Source organism: Melopsittacus undulatus, chromosome 2 (genome assembly GCF_012275295.1).
Source record: "Melopsittacus undulatus isolate bMelUnd1 chromosome 2, bMelUnd1.mat.Z, whole genome shotgun sequence".
NCBI classification, from domain to species: Eukaryota; Metazoa; Chordata; class Aves; order Psittaciformes; family Psittaculidae; genus Melopsittacus; species Melopsittacus undulatus.
The window spans coordinates 102003734-102015532 of NC_047528.1; the positions used below are offsets into that span (position 1 = coordinate 102003734).

The 11799-nt window shown below is 43.8% G+C and overlaps 1 protein-coding gene across 3 annotated transcripts; it reads left to right on the top strand.

Moving 5' to 3' along the window:
* Nucleotides 1–100: 100 nt before the first annotated feature.
* On the top strand, nucleotides 101–11540 carry GPR161 (G protein-coupled receptor 161). 3 transcript variants are annotated; one of them, XM_031051204.2, is made up of 8 exons: nucleotides 101–156; nucleotides 735–823; nucleotides 1810–1843; nucleotides 1938–2558; nucleotides 3063–3787; nucleotides 5318–5422; nucleotides 8007–8138; nucleotides 8833–11540. In XM_031051204.2, the coding sequence occupies exons 4-8, from the start codon at nucleotides 2119–2121 to the stop codon at nucleotides 9078–9080; spliced, it is 1650 nt and encodes a 549-aa protein (XP_030907064.1). In that variant the 5' UTR covers nucleotides 101–156; nucleotides 735–823; nucleotides 1810–1843; nucleotides 1938–2118; the 3' UTR covers nucleotides 9081–11540. The 3 variants fall into 3 exon arrangements, with proteins under 3 accessions (XP_030907064.1, XP_033915981.1, XP_005151653.1); XM_034060090.1 differs by lacking the exon at nucleotides 101–156 and having other exon boundaries at nucleotides 538–823; XM_005151596.3 differs by lacking the exon at nucleotides 101–156 and having other exon boundaries at nucleotides 538–823; nucleotides 8007–8126; nucleotides 8833–9080.
* The last annotated feature ends 259 nt before the right edge of the window (nucleotides 11541–11799 follow it).

Consider the following 11799-nt stretch of genomic DNA (forward strand, 5'->3'; position numbering starts at 1 on the left):
GTCGCGGCGGGAGGATACGGTGGGGTGGGGCGGGCCGGCGGGGAGGGGGCATGGCGATGGCCGCGGCGGGCGGGGACGGTTGGACTGCGCCTGGGGGTCTGTTTGCCGGGGGTGAGGGGTCCGGGACCCTGTAATCCGGGGTACTGGCGGAGGGCGGTGAGTGCGGTGCCAGCACCGGCGGCCGTGGCGGGGAGGGCGATAGGGGTGGTGGGAGCGGTGGGCCACCGGGACGGGAGGTACGGGGGAACGATGGATGCCCGGAGCAGAGGACTCTGCCCTCACCCTTTGTTGGCTATTTGGGGCCAAAATGGCGACCCCCGTTCTCCCCATCGACACGGCCGGCTTTGTGTGTGCTGGCACGCCTGGCTGCACTGCAAGCAGCGGGGCAGGGATGGGATGAGATGGGACGGGAAGGGATGCTGCCCTGCCCTGCCCTCTCCCGGAGGCCACCTTCTCCCCTGAGGGTGCAGCAGGGCCGTGAGGGGACGGGAAGCGTCAGATGCCCCGGCCAGCGCTGATGCAGGGAACGGCCTTAGCTCCTCAGGGGTAGCCGCCTTTCCAAAACCTGCACTCGTCAAAAAGCGTTCGGAAGGCTCACAGAGGTGTGCGGGCACGTCTGGGGAGAAACGTGAGGAGAAGCACTTTTGCAAGAGCTGGCAGAAAGCTTCACTAGAGAAGAGCTAGCTTAAGCTTTACAAAGCACGGCCCAGTAATGTCTTTAATTATGTTCTTAGGAAAGCACAGATAAAATGGGGAAAACGTGGCTCTCCCGCCTGACATTGCCGACTAAGGCCACGGTGGCTGCGCAGACAGAAGCGTTTCTGTGAGTACTCATGACCTTTCGGGAGCTATGGATGGGCACAGAGTTAGCTGAGATAACTTTCTCCAAGTCTCTCGTTTCCAAAAAGAATGCTAGTATCAACTTCGCATTAATTGGTGGACTCTCTGGTTTTCTTTGCATATCTGTTGGGGGTTTTGGTGGTGCTTTTTCTTCAGTATGCTGGCCTGCGGTAGGGGAAGGACTGAATGAAGTAGGTAGGAGTTGGAGGCAACAGGGCATCTCCCTGCTGCTGAAGAACTGGGAGAAAAAGGGTCACAAATGGAGGTTGTGAATCGGTGGGATGGATGTTAGCACTGTGAAGTCAGGCATTAAAGGTTGTCTCAAGAGGTGGACTGCAGCCTAATGCAAGGAAGTGTCTCTTGAACTTCATGGAATCATAGAATAGTCTGGGTTGGAAGGGACCTTCAAAGGTCAACTAGTCCAACCCCCTACAATGAACAGGGACACCTCCAACTCGATCAGGTAGCCCAGAACCACATCCAGCCTGGCCTTGAATGTCTCCAGGTGCACCCACCACCTCTCTGGGCAGCCTGTGCCAGTATTTCACCACCCTCACTAAAGAATATGTACAGAAAAAATGTCTTCATGTACAGAAAGGCAGTTTCCCCAGTCCTTTGGTACTGGCAGTAAAACAGAATCACCACTGTAGCTAAAGTGATTATGACCATGGGGAAGTGATGTTAGGAGAGTACATGCATGCAATGATCCCCGAGTCTTTGAATGTTACATAGCAACTGTTAAGAAAGAGTCAGCGGGGTATGTTTAGCCAGGCATCCACAGACCACCAGCAAATGCTGCGTAGGCAGAATAGAAGGTAACAAGCAGGATAAACAGGCAGAATTAAAAACAAAAAAAAAAACCAAAACCCACCAAACAAACCACAAACAAAACAAAAACCAACCAAACAAAAATTACTTATCTTAAAGTGCAAATCAAAGACTGATAGTGACATTCTTGTTTCTTCACAGCCTAGATGAAGGGACTGTATGAGATACACAGCTGGTAAGTATGGTTTAGAAACAAGTAAGATACTTAGAAAATTTTAAAGTAAAATGTGCTGATTTTCTTCCTTGTCCCCCCACTTCTTGTCTTTCAGACAGTTTCTTCCGTGTTCTAGGCTTGGTACTGTCACTGACCTCTTTGGTGTACCCGTAAGCAATTTTCTGCCCCTTTGCTTTCCCATCTAAAATGGTTTCCTGCATTCTGCAGGTAAATCTAATTAACAGAGGCAAAAGGGCCTCCAGTCTTTGGAGAGAATTTGAAGAAGTTTTGACTGAATGTTTCTGAGCATTCTGCTGCTTCTAGCTGCTCAGCATGTCTTGGCTGATCCAGCTCTGCATACTCTGACCATGAGCAGCAATTCCTCCCTCAGCAATGTGAAGGGCCTGAGGAACCTCACCACGCAGGAAGATGGGGCAGTCAGAGTCACCGAGTCCATTGCTATAATCGTCATTGCTATTTTCATCTGCTTGGGCAACCTGGTGATTGTCATCACCCTGTATCGGAAGTCTTACCTTCTCACATTGAGCAACAAGTTTGTATTCAGCCTGACCCTCTCCAACTTTCTGCTCTCTGTGCTGGTGCTACCTTTTGTTGTCACCAGCTCCATCCGGCGAGAATGGATCTTCGGAGTTGTTTGGTGCAATTTCTCAGCACTGCTCTACATGCTGATCAGCTCAGCCAGCATGCTTACTCTTGGACTCATAGCTATAGACCGGTAAGCACTAATTTTCTGATGAATTGTAATGAGTTGCGTCATCATTCCATAGGGTGTTCATATCAGAGGATAATGCTCCATACTGCTATGGAGTCCTTTTTCCTTCAGCCCTTTGTGAAATTTTGATGCAGAACAAAAGAAAGTGGTGTCATCAATAATGCAAAATGCACGCATGCCTTTAGAAGTTTTTAAAGCTATTGATTGTATAATAACATACTACTTGAGAAAAAAAATAATGACTTTAAAAGTCCAGATTATATCCTATACCCATGCACTCACATGTAGGGACAGATTTAGTAGCTTCATGTGTGCCTTCAGCCAAGTTTTACAGTCTTGACTGCAATGATACATATTTTTACATGTAATTATTTTTGTAAACAGGCTCCCTAAACTCACTTCAGGGTTTGGAGAAAGGAGAACTAGATATCAACATCATTAAAATATGTCCTTTTTTATTGTACATCTTTTGTGCTTCCATTGACTCTTTCTTTTCTTGTCCACCAGGTACTATGCTGTCCTGTATCCAATGATTTACCCAATGAAGATAACAGGCAACAGAGCAGTGGTAGCTCTTGTCTATGTGTGGCTACATTCCCTTATTGGCTGCCTCCCTCCACTTTTTGGTTGGTCATCTTTGGAGTTTGACCAGTTCAAGTGGATGTGTGTGGCAGCCTGGCATAAAGAGGCTGGGTACACTGCCTTCTGGCAGATCTGGTGTGCCTTGCTGCCTTTCATGGTTATGATGATCTGTTATGGATTCATATTCCGAGTGGCAAGGATTAAGGCTCGCAAAATCCACTGTGGTAGTGTCATCATTGTGGAGGAGGACTCCCAGAGGAATGGGAGGAAGAACTCTAACACTTCCACATCCTCTTCAGGCAGCAGAAGGAATACTTTCCAAGGGGTTGTCTACTCAGCCAACCAGTGCAAAGCTTTCATAACCATCCTGGTTGTCATTGGTGCTTTCGTGATTACATGGGGGCCTTACATGGTAGTAATTACATCAGAAGCACTTTGGGGAAAGAATAGTATTTCCCCTGCCTTGGAGACATTAGCTACATGGTTGTCCTTTTCCAGTGCCATTTGCCATCCACTAATTTATGGACTGTGGAACAAAACAGTGCGCAAAGAACTACTAGGAATGTGTTTTGGGGATCGGTATTATCGAGAGACCTTTGTTCAGCGGCACAGGACATCGAGGTTATTCAGCATTTCCAACAGGATCACAGGTAAGATGCATGGCCACAAAAGACACTCAATACCAGAGACATTAAGACTTAATGTCTGCATGTGCTTGGCATGTTTCTGCTCTGTAGACAGTGGGATGTTTCTGGAGATTTCAGCAGTCTTTTGTTCAGATTATTGTGGACACTTGAAAGGAGAATTTCTCTTTTTTATGGGAAATAACCTCTTTCTCCTACTAAAATTTTCTCTGCCTGAGAAAACATAGTGGTGATAAAACCAGTTTATTTTTCTTCTCTCAAGTGTTTCTTCTCATATGCCTGTCATTTTGTGTTACCCAGATTTGAGCAGTACAATAATATATTTTGCAGCACTTGTTCTTCAATTCCTGGCTTTATGCTACAACTGTTTGAGATCTACTACAGTTTCACTGGTGCAACTATTTGTGTAAATTCAGTTTTTAGGCTTAATGGTTGTGAAGAAAAGTTCATAAACAAAGTAAAACCTATGTAAAAGAGTAAAACTATTTGATGTCTCCCCGAGATAGAGGCTGAGAGCTTCAGTTGGTCAATTTACCGTTTTTAAAATAGCAATGCAACAATATTCTGATTTTTTTATCATTTCCATGGTCCTGTTCAGGAGCTTCCAAAAACAGGACTTCTTCATGCTTCTGCATGAAATGTCCCAAACATTTCATGCAGAAGCAGGTACTGAATTTACTTAATTGGGAAAGAAGATCTAAAATGCAGAAGGAAGAGGAGAGCATCAAGGCTCTGTTGTCTTTTCTGCAACCTGGAAGAGGCTCCTATCTAAATAAAAAAGTTTTGCAGCTGCAACCACATCACAAGCTGCAGGTGCTTTGGCAGATCTGTATACAGGAGATGCTATGGATGAATACACTGGGAAGTGGAGGGGGGGGTTGTAGGGGTAGTGGTGTTTAAAAATGGGAAAGTCCTTTCTCTTTCCAAGCAATAAGAAGTTGACAGCTTCGAGTTTATCAGGTGTGTTAGCTGAAAGCTGATAGGGTAAAAAACCCAAACCAAACAACCCACAACCAAATCCACAACAAACTCTTGAAGTGGGATCCAAAGACAGCACTGCTGTAAGAATCCTAGAATCTCCTCCATTCTTGTTTTGGGGATTTGAAAGAAGCCAGGCATCTCAGTGCCCCAGCCTTGCTCATGAGGTTCCTGCCCACTCTAATGGCCTGTCACAGCTGCTGGTGGCTGCCAGCTTACTCTCTGGAAGGTGTATGGTAAATATCCCCATCTCTCTAAGTGCGTATGCTCCCTGTTCAGCCTGTCTGGCTGATAAAACACGTGACTGCAAAAGGAGCTGGTGGGAGATCGTGCAGGTAGAAAAGGAGACTTGCCATATGGGAAGACTACAAGGATACTTAAAGCTGCCGACTGGATTTCTGAGTTGGGAAGTCCAGATGCTGTGCACTCTGGATCAACAAGGTAAGTTTTATGTAGTATAATAAATGAGGCAGTAGAGAGGGCATTACTAGAAGAGGTTTTTACTACAGCAGACACCTTAAACATTCATTGTATAACAAGAACAAGTCTCTCTTGCAGATTTGGGGCTATCTCCTCATCTCACTGCCCTCATGGCAGGTGGGCGGCCATTAGGAAACAGCAGCAGCACAGGAGACACAGGTTTCAGCTGCTCACAGGATTCAGGTAACTAAAAGTGTCTTGCTCTCTTGAGCAGAAGATTGCACTTGAACCTTGGCAGAACTCTCTAGGACAGTCTGTGTTTAAACACACAGATGTCTCTTGGTGAATGGATGACATGAAGCATCTGTTCCAGATGTTACAGCAAAACTGCTGCAGTTGCTTTTTTCCTTCCTTGCTCTCAATATATTTACTTGCAAAATACTGTTTACTCTAAGGAATGATGACCCTCCCTGATAATATGTCTTGGGAGCAGGACTGCTGTTTTCGTACTCTTCTTTATTTTTGATCGTTCTTCAGGGACTTTCCCTGTACCCATGGGGAACAGAGCAGCAAAGTGCTGTAGAGAATGGGCTTCTCTGTTTCTTCGTTTGTGAGAGACCCTGTCTTGGTCATCCTGCAGTGTAAACAAACACATTGAGTGGTGTCAGCTTATGATTTTGTTACTACTTAAGAACTCTCAACTGAAGATGGTTTGGAAAAGGGGAAAGTTCTGCTGATAATTTTCTATCCAGAACTGTAGCTAGATTTTTCTGGTAGTTAAATCAGCTACCTCTCCTTAAGTGTACTGCAGTTATTTTTAAGAGTATTACTGCTCTGGAGACACCAGAGGGTGACTGACTAACATTTGCTTGGTGTTAGAGGTTTGTTTCATACTCCTGTAAAGGAAATCTATGGAGCTGGGATTTATTTGGAGTTGTTCTACATTGGTGGTTTTATGCCTGTTGTAGGTACTCTGCAGTTGTATATAAAGAATAGCATCCTGGTAAACCTGTCTCAGTTAAGAGGATGTTGTGTTACCATCTTTTGAGGAATGGTACTGAGCAGTTTAAACAAATGAGCGAACTAAATACACACTGAGTGCTGTTAGAAGTGCAACTAGATTCCAGAGCCAGGAATTGTCAATACAGTGATCCACTGTGAAATACTGTTTCACTGGATGCCTATACTGTGAGGAACTAAAGAGCAGAAAGAAGTCTTAGTCCCTCTTCAGTGCTGCCTTCTGCAGTACCTGTTCCCGTGGCCTGTGTCTTCATCTGCTCTGGTAAACTTAAGCTGAGCTTTTCATGTTGTGAAAAAGAGATGAAGTAGTAGGAGAGGACAAGAATCCAAGTAGTCCCAGCTATACACAAAATGTGATGTGAGACCCAGGTTTTAATTGCTATAAATGCTGCCTTAAGATCTATTACTCAAAGGACGATGATCCACCTTGTAAGAACAAGAAGCAAGTTTATTCACTACCCTCATTTGAAAAAAATGTACTCAAGTAGTGCACTAAAATTCTGTTCCATGAGAAAAGGTATCCTTCTTCCTTGTGCCACCCACTGCACACTATATTGCTGAGGAAGATCTGGTACCCTTGGAGCTCTGCAAGAGTCTACTGTTTTCAGCATATAGCCTTAAATCCATCTGATACACAGAACAGCAGAGGAGGTTGTTAGCTTATTTGGAACTGTGTATTAGGGCAGCGGCTCGTTCTTGTTTGCTGGAGGGAGAAGTGACATAACACTAGAGTTTATTGTTTTGCTATATCACAGTGAATTGTCAGCAAAGGGTAGACCTATGGAGCAGTATGTTGTCTAGAAGTACACCCCCAGTTATGTCTTTCACTTTCTGTAAAATGGGTGCTGGAACACTGCCTTAGTGCAAAAAGAATATGTTTGGGGATCAAAAGCAGTCAAGTGGGTGAAGAGATGGGAAGCCACCCTCTGGAAGAGTTCTAAAAGCTGTGAAGGCTTTTTGTCCTAGGCCTGTTGTCACATCAGAGGAGTAAATGGGCTTCCCTTAGGACTGCTCACCCAGGACTGTTCTGGTGTCTCCCCATAGTGCTTGTTTTGCTTCTCCTGTATATAGCAGAGACCAGCATTGCTAGAGAGGTCTGGGCTGCAGTCTTGCCCTTTGTGTAGAAGCATTGCAGAGATGACAACATTAATTTCGTTGTACTTGTAAACTCTATTTTATATTTGAAAGGTGAAAAACAAATGTAGCATGATGAAATTAAAAAAGCCCCAAAACTCCTCAACTGGAAAAAAAGACAACTCATCAGACAAAAATCATTCCCAACCAGCAAGACTTTTTTTCCCCATTAAAATATACTTCAGGAAAGTAAAAACAGGTTTTTAGATACAGACTGCATTGAACAGAAAAATTCTTCCATTCAGATTTCCATCCAGGTCTGATGATGAGCCTGACATTTGGCAGCTATGGTTGTCTGCCTTTCAGGTGGCCAGTGTTAGTCTCTTGTCTTCATCAGGGGGAAGTTGCCCTCAGCTTTATCTTTCATTTTCTGAAGGTAAGGTTGCACCTTTGTTGGCTGTCCTATTGACATTATAAGTCTGCAGCTGAACATCTAGATGAGCTGCTTGAGGTTTTAGATAGCTAATGGTAAAAGATTTCCAAATAGTTCAAGTGAAAACTCTGACCTCATTCTTTTTTAGTGCAGTGTTTAATTCACACTGAAATTTACTCAACAAATGCTGGGTTTAGACATCTTTTGAAGGAGCTGCTATTGAGGAAGGTTTTTGCCACCACATAAATATTGTATCCCAGCATTACTCTGTTTTGCTTGAGAACTCTCGCTTTGTTTCAGGAACAGAGACAATGCTTCTTGAAGATTATAGCTCAGATGGCACTCAAGCCCCACACTGTGTCTGTCCTCCTCGAAGGAGGAGTTCAGTGACGTTTGAAGATGAAGTAGAGCAAATTAAAGGTGGGTTTAAGGGTAAGTATGGAAGTGCTCAGAATCAACTATATAATGTGCTCAGGAAGCCTCCCAGAAACTTAAATTACATTTGACCACTGTTCACCTGGCAGACCTGACCATTCATGCAGGTACAACAGAAAGTAAGATTAGTCTTTCTTCCAGTTCTCAAGAAGTGACAAGGACAAAAGTTAGAAGCTGGGATTCCCTGCATACATATAATTTATATTGCACAGCAGTATCTTCTCTGCAACTTCACTCATCTGGTGTCTGTTGCATTTTGGTTCTGCATTTCCCAATGAATACATTCTCTTGTCCTCAATCTTTGATTCCATTATCCAAATGTTTCTCATTTGTTGCCTCCTCTGAACTCTGTCATTCACAGACTTGAAATTCTTCCATCTACAGACTTTCAATTGTCTGAATATAATTTAACTTTCATTTACCTTTTTTTTACTTCACTTACTTTTGAGTGTGTTTCTCAACAGATCTGGCTGAAAACAGATGAACCAATTCACTTATGTTCAGTTAATTTACTTGATTCTGTGCTAGCAAAGTTGCTGCAATAATATGTAAAGTATTGTACATGTAAAGTATTTTCAGAGGGCATGATGATACCTTGACAAAATGATTAATATAGTCTTCAAGCAATTGCACAGCCATGTTGATCCTCTTTGTTTTCTGATATGTTGTTTGCTTGGTTTTCTTCCCCCAGAATCTGCAAAGAATTCTGTTCTTCATGTAAAAGCTGAAGTCCATAAATCTCTGGACAGTTACGCATCCAGTTTAGCAAGAGCTATTGAAGCTGATGTGAAGATTAGCTTGTTTGGGGAAGATGCTTTACCAGGAGCTCTGTTCCCTGCGCGGACTCTGCCAGGAAGCACCATGAACACACGGCGTGGCGTCAGGCCCCATGCTAGCCAGAGACTTAAGTTGCAGAGCATTGATGAAGGGAATATTTGACAGGAGCACTGGAGTATGAAACCTGAAAGAAACCACTAAGCGGGACCTACTACTACAGATGTTGGTGTTTCAGCAGAACCAGGATATCTTCTCAGGATGTTTTCAGTGTTTTCTCAACACTTGAAAAATTCTGGTACTTGCATCAGCATTTGACAGCAGTGTTTGTTTACTCTTTAGGGTGCTATTGACTCTTGTGCCATGTTTTATATGTATCACACAGTGTGTAGGAATGCAGGGTTTGATTTCATCAACCAGATCATTAGTCTGTTGAATCTTGGGTCTGTTATCGGCCAAAGCTTTAGGAATGAAAAATGGAAATGTATGTGCAGTGCTTAATTCATTATTACATAGATCCTTTTCTGTACACCAGGATAATCAATTTATACTTGATAGCTGTAGTGCTCTGATAGGAGCTTGTTCATTGGGTACTATGCCTTACTGTCACAGACTCCCAAATGAGGAGCATGGCCTTTATTAAGGGCAAAACCTGAACTTTTCACAGAGCTCATGCAAGTTATGGTGCTTCTTACCCCTGCTAGTGGATATTTCTGGCTGTTAAATCATCAGGACTCTTGATATGAAAGTGTACTATGTGTTGCTTCTGCCTTATGTGACAGCAGCTGCTTTAGATGTAGTAGGTGGGAGCAGACTTGTGATAGAAATACCACAGAAATGGTATTTGAGGAAATCATCAATGCAGAGTTCTTAGTTTCTCTGAGACTTCACTTCTCTGGTTTTGCTTTTACTATAAGGGCATTCTATGGCTGTGATAAGCTTGACAGAATATAAATAAGGTATTACCACTTCATATCCAGCACTCATGTTTTCCAGAGACAGAAGTTCTATGAGGGTTTTTTGCTTTGTTTTTGTTTGTTTTTTTTTTTTAATCATGAGGAAATGTAATGTTCAAGGTATAGGTACTTCAGTGCATCTGTTTCTTGGAATATTCATGAATCTCTAAAACGGGAACATTTGGCACTTACATTGCACTTCGCATGTTCATAAGCACTGTACAGACATGACCTTGCTAGGCTTTTGTGAGAGGGTTGATCAGCCCTGCTTGCCAAAGAAGGGAAACTCTGCAACAGTCAAGCTGCTGGCAACTAAACAGGCTGCAAAGGTGAAAAGGTTTGTTAGGAAAAGAGGGATGAGGTGGATCATACAAGGATGCTCAGCTTGAGGAACCTTTCTGTGCCTTCCTGGGCTGTTCCTTACTTTGTGGGGGTTGCAGCCCTGCCCTACTGCTTATTTCAAAGAGAGGGAGACATAAATGAGTAGGATAATTTCTTGGGGATGTCAGTAGCAAATAGACTTAAGAACCAAAGATTTGCATCTGTTTGCTCTGTGCCCACTCCCCCCATTCCTCCACTTTTCCCCAGAAGGTTTACAGCAGATGGTTTGGAAATCAGGGGCGGGATGTTTCCATCTGGGCAAAAACTGGATGTACACTTGTTAAATCATGGCTGTGTGTGATGCACTTGGAGGCAGAGAAGCAAACTGCTCTTGAGGCAGAACCCCAGTACTGTACGTGGACACCCTGTTGCCTGTGTTCCCAACTTGGAAACATATTTCAGCACAAGCTTATGTCCATCTCTGGACAAAGCAGCTTAACTTTATGAACTAGCATGAATACCATTACATTGCCATGTAAGGTGCAGCTGCATGCTTAAAATTTGGTTTGCTGATCAAGAACAGGCTGTTACAGTGAGAACACTTGAGCACCAGTAAAATGGCTCTTCTCCTAACACAGGAATGGAGCTGCTAATAATAGTGAGGTCCTCACTCCTGAATTTTTTTGCTTCTAGTGTGTTGTATAAATTGGCACCTGTGGGCCGTCATTTAAGAAAAGAAACTGAAAAATCCCAGTATTTAATTGAAAAAGCCTTGCACTGAGATCATTATTGCTGTCATTAACGTTACAATCACTGTTGTTCAAAGTACTCAGTACTCCTTAAGCTGTGCACTTGCATCAGGTGGCTGGAAGAATTTTACCTTCATCACATTTATTTCCTAGGCCTGCTTCAAAACAAGCTGAGCAAACTTGAATGTTGCTGGGTGTAGAAAGAGCACATCTGAGTATGTATGCATGTGGGGAAGCCAGTGCTAGCCCAAGATAATGTGTTTTAGGAGGAAAAATGCCAAGGCTTGTTGGAAAGCACAGAGTTGTATTTTGTTAAAGCTTGTTTTTTACAGAGGTACTGAGTCAATTTCAGCTGGAGCCGTGCCAGTTTACACCGTGCCTGAATTTGGCTGTCCCTGACCCCTTACTTAGTGTAAATGTTGTTTATATTTTTGTACATGTATTACCACCTTTCCCTAATTCTGTTACTACCACAGTCGCTATCGCACTTGAATTGTCACTAACAAAAACAGTAAGAAATGCACACATTTTGTAAACAAGTATTCCCCATCTTAAACACAACACAAAGAAAAGGCAAAACTGTTTCCAGCCGCTCGTGGCCTGCGGTGTGTGTTTGTACTGCGGTTACTTCCACGTGACTTGAGCGGGAACCCGGGAGATACCACTGCGAAGATCACTCCCCCTAGTCTTAGCCACGCCCATCAGTCTTAGCCACGCCCCTCAGACTTAGCCACGCCCATCAGTCTTAGCCACGCCCCTCAGTCTTAGCTACGCCCCTTCAACCGCGCTCTCCAATGGCAGTGCGCTTTTCTCTTCGCGCCCTTTCCGCGGAGTTCCAAAGCGTGACCTGCGCGGAGC